At 39.2% G+C, this 12,752-nt stretch overlaps 1 protein-coding gene across 2 annotated transcripts in view; it reads left to right on the top strand.

Annotated features, from left to right (window-relative positions):
* Positions 1 to 12,752, top strand: part of PTPRD (protein tyrosine phosphatase receptor type D) — a 494,552-nt gene that overhangs the window by 440,147 nt on the left and 41,653 nt on the right. For both annotated transcript variants that reach the window (XM_058565790.1, XM_058565791.1), the window contains one exon: positions 8 to 183. In XM_058565790.1, the coding sequence (XP_058421773.1) occupies positions 8 to 183 (176 nt within the window). The remainder of the gene's footprint in view (positions 1 to 7; positions 184 to 12,752) is intronic.

Genomic DNA, 12,752 nt, shown 5'->3' with positions numbered 1-12,752 from the left:
TTTACAGGCATCCCAGGAAGTGACTATGTGAATGCCAACTACATAGACGGCTATAGGAAACAAAATGCCTATATTGCAACACAGGGATCTCTCCCTGAAACATTTGGGGACTTTTGGAGAATGATATGGGAGCAACGGAGTGCCACAGTTGTTATGATGACAAAACTAGAAGAACGATCCAGGGTAAGAATAAATATCTACCTTCTCCCTCTTGAAATCTTCCCTCAGATAGTCCCATGTTGCATATTTTATTCTGTTCAGAATCTAACCTTTCCTTAAGCTTTGACTTTCTAATAGACACTAATTGAGAATGGGCATTAACAACTCTGATTACACCATTCTTTAACATTCTTCTGAATCTTTCAAAAAGGAAATTCTCTCGTGTTATGATGTGTGTGATTGCTAAAAGGAAAAAAAAAAGAAGTACTCAAAGAAGTAGACAACTTGGTTAGAGAAAATAAATATTACCTTGAACCTCTTTCTCAAACTCACATTGAACAAGAACGCTCAGACTTTGGGGGAGAATCCTACCAATATGTACTTACCAGTATATTTTCAGCTTTTTCTTTCTTGCAATCTGCAATGTAAGATCTAAAATTCTGTAAAAGAGGGTCTTATTTAAATTATTCAAATTAACATAAATTAAGTCAGAGCAGCCAGAAGAATGATGTGGGTTAACACACGGCTGAGAAAACACATAAATGTGTAGAGGGCATTTTGATAGTTTAGCCTTCTCTGAAATGAATAGATTTTAATAATGGCGTCATTGCTTATTAAGGGCCAAGAAAGGAGTTTTATTCATCATATGGGTCCAATATTATGGTGCATGGCACATTAGTTAAATGCTGTTGATTTGCAAAACTAAAACATAATGGGTAAGCAGTGTGCCATATTCCCAAGTGAATATGCAAATATTGTAGTCATCTGATGAAAATCAATCTTTAACCTTGAGAATTGAATGAAGGAGTCTCTGAAAAATCGCGGACGACAGCACATAACTCGCTCTAAACAGTGGGACATTCGGACAGAGCTGGAAACCACCACTGAGAGGTCTCTTTCACTGTGGTCACAGGAGTCCCAAAAAGGATATTTAGAAGGAAGCCAAAGCCCAACTCTCCATTTATTGTGTGGCTGTTGAGGTTTTTAAAATGTTCTTCTAAATGTTTAGGTCAATACACGGCAGTTTCTCTTAGCCCAGGTGTGCATGAGGGAAGAGTTGAAGGCTGCCCAGGGTATTTATAAGGGAAAAACCTCAGACTTAGGAAAATATAAAAAGTCCCAGCTGTTACCAGTTACACAACTGGTTTAACAAACCTAAAAAGCAATTAGATCTTTTCCAAATGTGTGAATTCTATAGAAATATTGAACTAGCGTCTGAAATGAATTTAGATAAAAACTGTTATGACTGTGAAGAGAAAGATCTGTGTCATACTTTACATGCAAACTCCATTCAAAGATGTAAATGGCTTCATGGTGATTTGTACTCAGGGTAACCCCTTTATAGCAAACCTTTTCTTTAAAAACAACCCCACCCACCCAGGCAAATGATCCTTGGATATAGCTGTTAGTAATTATAACAATGTCTAACACATATTAGGTACATTGATATTTCACAACAACCCTGTGGGAAAACATTACTATGATTTCCACTTTATATATGAGTAAACTAAGGCCAGAACATTCCAGAAGGTCAACCAAGGTCATTCAGCCACCAAGGTCAGAGTTAGGAACTGAAGACAGACAGTCTGGCTCCAGAACACGTTCGCTTAACCGCCAGGCCATACTGCCTGTTAACACTTCTGTGAACCTGAGACAGCTAAACTATTATGTTACAGCATGCATGTAAATCCAACATACCCAGACCATTCTGCCTGGAGATACCGGCTGGTAACAAGCAGTCATTTGCAAAAGCTGCTTTCAGTAAAACACACATTTTATCTTGACACTGCAGGCCTTCATTAAACCGTGCACAGAAACTTGTTTTCAAATAACCAAATGAAATTCTGCCCCTTTTCTCCCTAATTGCTTCTAATAATAAAGTTAGTTCTAACTGGCCCCATTGCCACTGCAACATCTGATGGTAATGAGCAGTTCTTGGCGGAAAGCATTGTGACTTAAATACCTACAGTTTATCTTTCTGTTGCAGGCTACCTTTTTTTTTCCCCCCGCCTCAGACGGAGGAACTTACTTGGAAGTTACTAAATGAACCTCTGTTTGCTCCTTTCATTAATTACTCTTTGCTCTTGCAAGTTAGCTTTCTCCTTTGTTAAACGGCCTAAGGAGGCCAATTAACATGGTGTCTTGTGATTTTTATTCTGTGGTGGTTCAGTCTGTACCCAAACTTGTGAGGACCTGCATAAGCCAATATTGAGGAATCTCAACCGTTGTCAATCTGATCATACAAACGAGCCCTGATCCCCAAAGCCCCAAAGCCCTTTGTTCCACCATCCAAAACACTGGGGAATAAATGACCAAATGCAGCTGAGAGATTTAAGAAAGCACTGGTCCCCCAAATTATCTCACCTGCTGTTCCATCTTCCTCTTTCTCATTCTCCCACCTCACCCTTTCTCTATCCAGTTGCTCTTTCGCCTGAAGTCGCAGGGAGAAAGAGGAAGGCATTCCTGGATTCTAAAACAAGAACTTGGATTGAGTTTTGCTGTAAAAACAATGTTATAAATAGTGGTTAGTTGTTGCTGAAATATAGCTCCATACTTGAGGAACTGTGTGGGTTATGCGTGCTGACCTGGGAACTCAATGCGTTCTCAATTCCCTGCAGCCAACTTCAAAGCCGATGCTTGTACTAGCCTGGCTTTACTTAGCACTGCCTGTAGTCTCCATCATAAAGGGAAGTGGTCCAGGTAATTTAAACAAATCACCTCTCCAAGGGCTGAAGCCTGAAATTTTATTATTTTGATTAAGGCTCAGGTTCTTGAAACAATATTCATCCCCTTGGTATGAAAAAAATATATATGTATGTGTAAACACTTCTGTGTATTAGAAGTATGCAGGAATACCTGTTAACTGGAGATTTGGGGTAAAGAAGAGAGAAGGAAAGGGAAGAAGATAGCAGGATGTTACACAAGACTGGCTGGGGACAGCACCATCAGAGAGAAGGGAAGCTACATGACATACTTCCAAGTAGAGGTGCCTTGCAGTCAGATGTCGGAGTTTGGATTCTAACTCTAGTGCTTACAAGTTGTGTGACAACAAACAAGTTACTGGACCCCTCCAAGTCTCATTTCTCCTTTTTGGATTACAGTGAAGGGTTATTGCAGGTATTGACTAAGATAAGGAATCTGACAAAGTGGCTTAACGAGTCTCAACTATTATTGAGAGAGGTTGGAGGGTTTATCATCACAACTTTAGTTTCCCCTAAAGATGGCTTCCAAATAATTCAATTTTTGTTCCCAAATGAAACAAGTGTTCTCTGTAGTTGACAATGACTCCTGACCAACCCCCTAGAGTCATGGCACATGGCAAATTCTGCCCACTGTCCCCAGTGTGGCACACCCATACATTATGGTGAAGAGGCGCATGTAGCTCAGAACACAGAGTTCTTTGGCCCTTGCCTTTCTCCAGGACAGAATCTCCAGAATGGAGACCCTGACCCAGGGAATTTGTTAATCAGTCTGCAAATAGACCACAATAGAATGTTCTGGCTGCTACTTTCACTGCAACCCTGTCTTAAAACAATACAATATGAAAATAATTGAATAATATCGACATGAGTTACATGTAGTAATAATTGTCACTAAAGATAATATATTCTTGACAGCACGTTTCCTTTTGGTTCAGTTTTGCATTCTCCCTCCCCATTCTTATTTGTTTGATGATGTGAGGAGTCCTCCCCTTAGAACCTATCCCCTGTGTTTTCCAGCTTTCTCTTTTGCCTACACACGGCTTGCTCTTACGTCGTCACTCTGGCCTGCTGTTGATGAAGCAGCAGTGCTTGTAACCACAGCTGAGTTAGAACAGCTCTCTCAAAAAAAGGCTGCCGTTCATTAGCCTGTGTTAGAAGGTCGACTGGCCTTTTGATAGAGAACTGACCATTCTTAGCATTTGAATGGCTAAAGAAGCCCCTACATGTATAAGGTATGACTTAGGATTTAAGTTGGTCTCTTGAAAACTTAAGTTCTTTGATTGTCAAATGCCATCACTCTCCCCTCAAGTGTGGCCTTGAAAGAATCCCAAACTTAAACGAGAAGACTATTTGCATGGTGTATACGTTTGGTTATCAACCCTGAAGAGAAAATGTGTACATTGAATATTTTCTATGAGTTTCCCTCGAATATATAAAGAAACAAAACAAAATATAAGGCTAAAAACTGGAGATTTTGAAGGTAAAGGATGATTGCTGCCTAAAAACACACAGGTCATTTTAAAGCCTTGTACAATGTGCTGTGTGACATAAGATACTGTTAGTGGGTTTTATTCCACAGTTTCCATCTTTTATGCCAAATCCTCTCAAGTTCTGCGTAGTTCATTGATTCTGTAGAGAGTCACTCTCGTGCCCTAGAATGTGGTCTCTAATTGTTTCCATGTTTCATAACATGCCAATCAGCATATGAATTGGTTTGGGCAACCGCACGGAGGGAAGAAAAAGTTTGGAAAAAATGAAGCAATGGTAGGAGAGTAAAATGTATGCAGCTGGGATTTCCACTCCAAGGGTGTTATTTGTGGGCGACTGGGACACATGGTTGGCAACCTCACTTGGAGGATTGGAGTCTCCAAGGTGGGATTTGCCAAGGTGATTGTTGGCCCAGGAAGCTCTATTATTTAGTGGGTGATTGTCCACTTTTGTTTCCTTCATCTATCTGCCTTTGGTTGTTTCCCTTCTCCTTTGTTTCCCATCTTGAGGTATATAAGACAGAGAGAATGTATAAACCTCATGCTTGGCAAATTCTTGAGCAGCCTTGATTAGTGTTAGAAGCCGAAGTGGCTTAACCGAGGTTAAGGGATATGTGGCTTTCACTTGTCCTCACTGGCCTGCCTTCGTTCACTGCCCATAGTTGATGCTCATTGTTGCTTCTGTGTCTGGCAAGCCTTATAGTGGGAGTTGATTCACTTAAAGAGCTATTATTGTGGTGGTGTTTAGTGCTGTAAATGTCGAGGATGGGGAGTGAAATTTTGACACTCAACAAATGGGACATGATTTGAACTGTCATTCAAAGTGGACTACATTGATTAGTAATGAAAGTGTAGAGTTAGAAGTGAGGAATTCTATACTTGGTTTCCAAACTATCTAAATACCGTCTTCTGTTCCCAAATAGTGAATCATGCAATCCAGTTGATGGCATCAATTGCTAGAGCAGATCAAATGTTTTGTGCATCGTGACTTTAGTTTATCTTAGGCCAGAGAATGAGAAAATCCCTGCTACACTAAATTTTGTTATTTGTGCTGATAAATAGAGCTAGATGCTCTCAAGGCCAAAGGGTCCTGGCTGGTGTTAACTACACTATGTTAATAGTTTAGGGAATTAGAATATAGAGACTTGACATTTGGCGAGTGGAGCACTTCTGACTAATGACCACTCCCTCCTCCTCGTATGTCCTCCCCAGTCCTTGAATGTCACCTTGCTAAATTTCCCCCAATAGAGAGCGAAGGTGAGATGGAGACACATTCACATTTGGTTCTATGGCTAAGAGGGCAATTCTGGGCAAGAAGCAGCAAAAAAGGAGATTCTGGTGAAACATTTTCTTGTTTTCCTATAAAACAAATCTTGAGATTCTTTTCCGATTGTGAGGTCTTTTGGGGTTAAAAGTTGGCAGAATCCCCTTGAAGATTATAAATGGCAGTGTTATTGTTTTCATTGTCATTATCGGTTTTGGAAGGCCCAGTCTTGGCCAGTGGCAGACTAATTCTTGGCCCCTCTGGTTTGTCAAGGTTCGGTGAGTTTAATGGAGAGCAAATGCTTTCCAAATGCCAGGACTGTGTCCTTTTCCAGATAGAACTGGAAGCGCCGAAGGCCTTGAACATTTAATTTCTCAAATGGCCGCCTTAAGCGCTGCCTGTCTAGGACAACAGAAACTGCTTTTTCCTCAAGCAACTGTGGGAACAGCAGCACAAACATTGCCTTTGGAGTCTGCATGATGTACGGGATTGTTTTTGAAAAGTGGTGGATGCTTAATGTAAATAGGACACTGGCAACAAAAAGAATGATGCTCTTGTTGGCAATCTAAAGGATGTTTGGGTCCTTATCTAGCAAGTTCCACGCTCTTGGTTTTCTCTTGTTGGCAGACACAGTGTCAGATAAAAGAGAAAGAATCCCACCAGTCTCTTGCTGTTTGTTAGCTTCCTGGATTTTCTACCTTCTTTCCCCATCCCTCCCCTCCTCTATTTAGAAGCACGGCTTACAGATTCTAGCTCAAAACCTTCCTATTAAAGTGAATTAGAGGCATCATGGCCCAAGGGAAGGACTGGACGGGGAGGAGGAGATGCAGCTTTGCTCCTGGTGACTTTGTGCAAAGCCCCTCTCATTCTCTGCATTCATGTTTATAGCATGCCCAGGCTGGATTAGGTCACTTCTAAGGTTTTGAGAAGTGTGCATTAATCTCTAAGCTCAGGCAAGGCTGATGTTCAGCTGGTAGGTCCCAGTCTAGTTGTACTGGCTTTTAAAATATTGAAATGCAACGATACTGGTTGGTATACAGATCTCGTCTTTTTATTGAAACTCTAAGTCACCTAGTGATATTGCTCAATGGCAGTGACACTGGCGTGTTGCTAGGCCACAGGCAGCCACTGGGCAGACCAAGGCAGATGCAGAGGTGGCACTAGGGCTATGTGGAGCACCCAACTACTGCCGGGAGTGATTGGGGCTGAGGTACTAACTGTAAGGCCCCAATCCAGGTAGGAAGAGCTGGTATCCAAGTACTACCTGGCCATGATGAAGGGGCACTTCACAAAATTTTCCTCTGGTTACAACAAGGTGCCGGAAACTTGAGATATAATGGCTACCAATTTAATGAGGGAAGTCATTGGAAAGGTTTAGTGCAGCTCCCTATGGTAGCTTCTGCAGACACATTGTCTTAGTCTTTTTGGACTTCTATAACATAAGGCCATAGACTGAGTGGCTTATAAACAACAGAAATTTATTTCTCATGGTTCTGGAAGCTGAGAAGTCTAAGATCCAGGTGCTGGGAGATTCAGTGTCCAGTGAAAGCCTGCTTCCTGGTTCACAGACAACTATCTTCTTGTGTCCACCCATGGAGAGGGCAAGAGAGCTCTCTGGGATCTCTCTTATGAGGCGTTAACCCTATTCATGAAGGCTCCACTGTCATGACTCAATCACCTCTCAAAGACCCCACCTCCTAAAACCATCACATAGGGGGTTAGGTTTCAACATAGGAATTCTGGGGGGACACAAACATTCAGTCTGTAAACAAATATCACATATCAAACAAAAGAGAATATCAATTTCTTAAATTAATAAATGGTTTGGAAAGTGTTTGAATGGTTCGATGAAAGGATAAGCACTTTTGTGGTGTATAACTTGGTTTATTTAGAGAATTATATTTTTGAACTTTATGGTTTTATTTATGAAAAGCTATTACTGCACTGATGGTCAGATGCTTTCGTATCTCTCTCATAGCAGGTATTCTGTTCCTTTTGATCCTCCACTAAATAGTAGTCAACAAAGAGAAATGAACAGTGGAAATATATAGATCAGACAGTTTTGCCATTTGGGAATAGATATGGTTAAATATGAGTTGAGTGCAGAGAATGACACTGTTGCTAAAAGAGACTAGAATCACTGAGATGATCTCTGTCCTTATTGTGAAAAATCAAGTATTAAATCTGGTTTTGAAAACTGCCAAAAGAGATGTTATAACCTATAGAAATAAACAGCCAGCCCTGGTGGTCTAGTGGTTAAGATTCAGCACTCTCGCCACTGCTACCAGGGTTCGTTTCCTGGTCAGGGAATCACACCACCCGTCTCTCAGTTGTCATACTGTGGCAGACGCGTGTTGCTGTGATGCTGAAAGCTATGCCACCTGTATTTCAAAGGCGGACTAGGAAGAAGAACCTGGCTACCCACTTCCGAACAAATAGGCCATGAAAACCCTATGAATAGCGGTGGAATATTGTCTAATATAGTGCTAGAAAATGAGAAGATGGCACAAAAAGACAAGGCAGGGTTCCACTCTGCTGTCCACAGAGTTACGAGGGATTGGAATCCACTGGACAGCACTAACAATAGAAATAAACAGTTTAGCATATAATTTTTCTGTCCACTAAAATATATCCTAATATTTATGTAAAACTTTCTTTTATTGCTTTCTTCCTTATTAAATGGATATTGATAAGTGCATATTAACATTTCCTTCTTCCCAGCAAGAACTTTGATTTGCGTTATCTAATGTTAGCATACTTGCTGTTCACTCCTTACAGAAGAATCCTCTTCCCGACGTACTAGATAGTGATTTCCTCACTTTCAGCAGCAATTATGGTTTCCCATGTATCAGTTATTGTCTATCCTAAGTCCTTCTTTGGTAAAATCATCTGGCCCTAGGCAGGTTTTTCAAAGTATTATGTGGCAGATGCATTTCGTACCAGTGATGCTAGGACCTTTTGGAGGTATTGGTTTGCTACATTTGGAATTCTGATGCTTTGCCATACTGCTATGCTCAGTAAGTCTTTTTTAAATGACAATGAGGAGGTTTTAATTTTCGGAAAGTTTTAGGCAATTTAAAAATAAGCCAACCCAGACCACAGTATAGTTGATTATAAAGTGGACTTCTGCTTGTTGAGTGCCTATGATGTGCCAGGCACTTCCAAGATAAGCCATGTGGGAGTAAAAATGAAACTAGAAGGAGAACATTTCCCTGAAGTACAGTCAGCAGGCCTATTGGATCAACTCCTATGAGATATTTCCAATAACAGGGTTTTCTTTTGAATACATGTAAATGTTTTATCATTCCATCGACTTGCTTTTGATATTTGCCATGAAAGACGTAAAAGGAATTCATTCCATAGCATACATTTAGTGGTGGTCAACCTGTTCTTTCCATAATTATGGAGAAATGAAAGCTTACCACCTAAGGGTGATCACTTTATGATAATAAAAAGAAATCTTTCCCCCCAGTTCAGCCAGAAATCTGAACTGCCTCATTCAGTTTAGGCCTCAAGTAGAGTTACTGGGCGATGTTTCTAAACCACAGCCTGGGTAGCGGGTTCTGCTTCTCTCCTTTTCTACCTCAGAGTCCAACACATTCTCTTCTCACAGCAGACTGGGGCCCAGGTAGATTAAGGGAGTTGTCGTCTCACAACTGTCTATTTGAAGAACCAGGAGAGGTAAACACACCTCCCTGTTTAGTCAATAAGGCTGATGGATTGGGGACAGGCCTGCATCACATTTCACTTTGGTGTCCCCACAACTGCTAACACCTTGCCTTCTACCTAGAACGTCCTAAATACGTATCTGCTGGGATTAATAACATGTTCCTTTTTTTCCCATTTAGAATAATTTAGGTAGTTTATAACAACCACCACAAAAACTTGAGAACATAACCTAACTGATAATTAATAATAGGTATTGCCTATTGAATGCCTATTGGGTTTAGAGTTTCAGGCACATGATTTTTGGGCCTTACTCTAGCTCTGTCATGCTGGAGATAGTGTCCCATTTTGCAGATGAGGCCAATGGGCTTTGGTCCTGGAAACAGCGAAGCAGCTTACTGGTCATCCAGTGAGACTGGCTGATCTTCTGTGAATCAGTCCTGAAGGCCACTTGTAGTCACTTCAGAATCAAATAGGAAAAGGCGAACATCAGTATTCGTATTCAGGAGCTCCTGCCTTCTAGTTCTCGTATAGTCAAAGGGGAGCCTCCTACACATCTCATCTCTCACATTCAGCTCAAGGCATGAAGCCTAACAAGTAGTAATTCTCTAGAAATACCTTCTGAGACTTTTCTTTCAAAAAAAAAGGTGGGGAGAAGGGCTGGTGTCAAAGAACATTTCAAGAGAGAAAATGGAGCTAGTTCATTTGCATTAGCTAATTAGGAAAAAAAAATCACTTCTATTGTTCTCTTGTGTCCTTTTTTTTTTCCCTCACTACACTTCCCAATTGCTCTCTAATGTTGAAATCAGAAATTATTTGTTTAGTGTATGGCTCAAAAGGAAAGACTTAAAAGAACGTTTGTCAGTAAGTCTAAGCCGTTAAGTTTATCCCTCGGAAATCAGAGGAAACCTGTGCAGGCTTCTCAGAGAATAAGATCGAGAAAAGAGGTGCTGAGGTACTTACTAATGAGGGGAAGAATGTAGCATTGCTGTGGCTGTTTCAGTAAGCTCGGGGAAAGCTTCTGATCTTGCTGCTGAGACCATATGTGTGCATGTGCACATACATTAGAATATTTATTTTTTCATAAACTCACTTTGTGAAATATTTCCTGAGAAGAAACAGCAATGTTTAAATATGTTTGCTTAAAAAAATTGCTCTCATTTTTTGCAGTTGAGTTTAAAACACTTTAGATCATTTTTTTTATAAAGAGGAAGATTAAAGTACATTATTTAAAATGAATACGAAAGCTATGTTTTTCCTCTTTTAGCTAAAAATGTTGACAACATTTACTCTTTATAGTTATGTTTTGTGGTATTTTTTTTCTAAAGGGGTCAGAGTCTAAGCCAATAATAGTTGCAGTTTCAAACTTATTCCTAGAAGTTTGAGAATAATTAGTGCAAGTTTAGTTTTTCCTGTCTTAGGGATGAAGTGGATTTATAGATGGAAAGTCACTAAATACTGGAGTGGTTTTTCCAGAGGTCACATAAATGGTTCTTTCCTTCATTTCCTTTGTCTTACCTCACCAAAAGGTCTAAGGATAATCAATTTCCAGCTTTGAAATATAATTGCATTGAATTTGATTCAGTGCATCATACTAACATTACAGATCATTTTGTTGCATTAACTTGCTGTGTTTGTGCCTGCCATAGTGATATTTGTCCTCGTGGGATTTGATCTGTTGATTTTGATTTGAAAGAGTTGCCATCCTTCTGAAATTGTTACATAATGTCTGAGTTGCTCTCTTGATTCTTTAACTCAGCACATTGCTGGCATCCTCTTAAATGTTGCAGTAAAGATGCCTCCAAAGTTACTTTTGTCCTCTGCAGCGAGACATCAACTTGACATCTATTTCATGGTTGAAATAAAACCTTTGGCTTCATTTTTGTGGTTTTTTTTTTTCCATCTGAATCATGACTACTTAAGTAGTGTTGGCTCTGTTCAGGATGTATCCTTTGCTAAGTCTGTCCAGATATGACTTGGGCTTTAATGGATGGTTAGAGAACATACAGCAGGACTCAACCCTGGTCATACTACATCAGCATCCTCCTTAAAGAATTGTCTTTCCCTGTGTTGTTTTTCTTTAAGTTAGAACATTTGATAGAAATATAAAATATAGAAGAATATTTTGCGCATCTACGAAACATGCAAGTATTTTTTTAATCTTGTTAAGATAAAAATTTTCCGTTTTATTGTGAACCACTTTTGTGTTTTGTTTTTGTTTTCGTAAAATAGGCGATGTTTGTGTGGTCTCACAGTTGGAAATAAAGGCACAGGAGTCAAACATTGTGAATTCAACCTCTGCCTTACTGTGTGACTATACATTAAAGTGCTTTTCTCCTTTTTCTTGTCTAGGAAATTGTGTAGAGGATAAAACCTCTCCTTTTTAGGTCTAGTGTCTAGATAGAAAGAGGCTGCGTCCTTTGAGGAGCAGACGCTATAGCTGTGAAACATAAAATTACAATATTATTCACAGAATGTTACTAATATTTATATTCAACATAAAAGCAAATAATTATTTAGTAATTCTCTTCATTGGACCAAAAAATTCTACTGTCTGTGATAATTATGCCTGATTGCTTTTGTTTGAATCCAAAGATTGTAACTTTCGAATTTTTCTTTTTCAAGTAGGTGTGCTTCTTGATAGAAAACAGCATAGATTTCGTTACCTAGAGAAACGCATTTCAGTTGGTTTCAGTTAAGAATTACTCCTAATTTTTCTTCTAATCTGAGATAGAAAGGGTAAATATATTATGATCTATGGCTTTACTAGAAAATATAGCACTGTGTTTGTCATTTTTCATTATGCTTTTTAATGCTCAAAAGACACATTCAGTAAATTTGAGGCTTACTGCAGACTTGAAATTATTCTTTGTTTCATGTTAAACTAATTGGGTTGAATACTTTTTACGTGCTTTTGTTCAACTCCACGTAGAAATTGTAGATTATTCATCTGAAATGAATGAATTTTAAATTATTTAAACTTTGCGTTGCTAGCGTATGACCCTTTTAGACTGTTTTGAAAGAACAGACAGCTCTTTTTTCCCTAGACATTACAGATTTAATTCGTTTTGGATACAAATACCATTTATCTTGTATTTTAAAAACTGCTATGTTGTTTATTATACTTTGATAGATTTACAAATTATTTCTACTTTTCTTTAAACAAGCATATTTGGAAATTGTGATAGCTCAAGATGAAATAGCTTGTGCCTTTTAAACCTTAATGGATGAACACCGACTATCTCACCATGTTGTTTAAATGCCTAAGTATAATCTTCCCGATGTGATTCACAACGTCTATCCCAGAACAAATTTGTATTTTCTTTTCAACTACTCTAAAGTTTCAGATACCTCTCTCCTTATTTTACTTAGCAACAATCTGCAATTTATTTTTCTCCAGGAAAATTGAATTTGTTACTGCTTAGTATTCCTACCAGTTTGAAAAATGTGGTTTATATTGGCATCAGAGCAGTA

The sequence above is a fragment of the Diceros bicornis genome, chromosome 22, assembly GCF_020826845.1.
Source record: "Diceros bicornis minor isolate mBicDic1 chromosome 22, mDicBic1.mat.cur, whole genome shotgun sequence".
Taxonomy (NCBI): Eukaryota; Metazoa; Chordata; class Mammalia; order Perissodactyla; family Rhinocerotidae; genus Diceros; species Diceros bicornis.
This window is presented reverse-complemented; position numbering and strand designations above follow the sequence as displayed.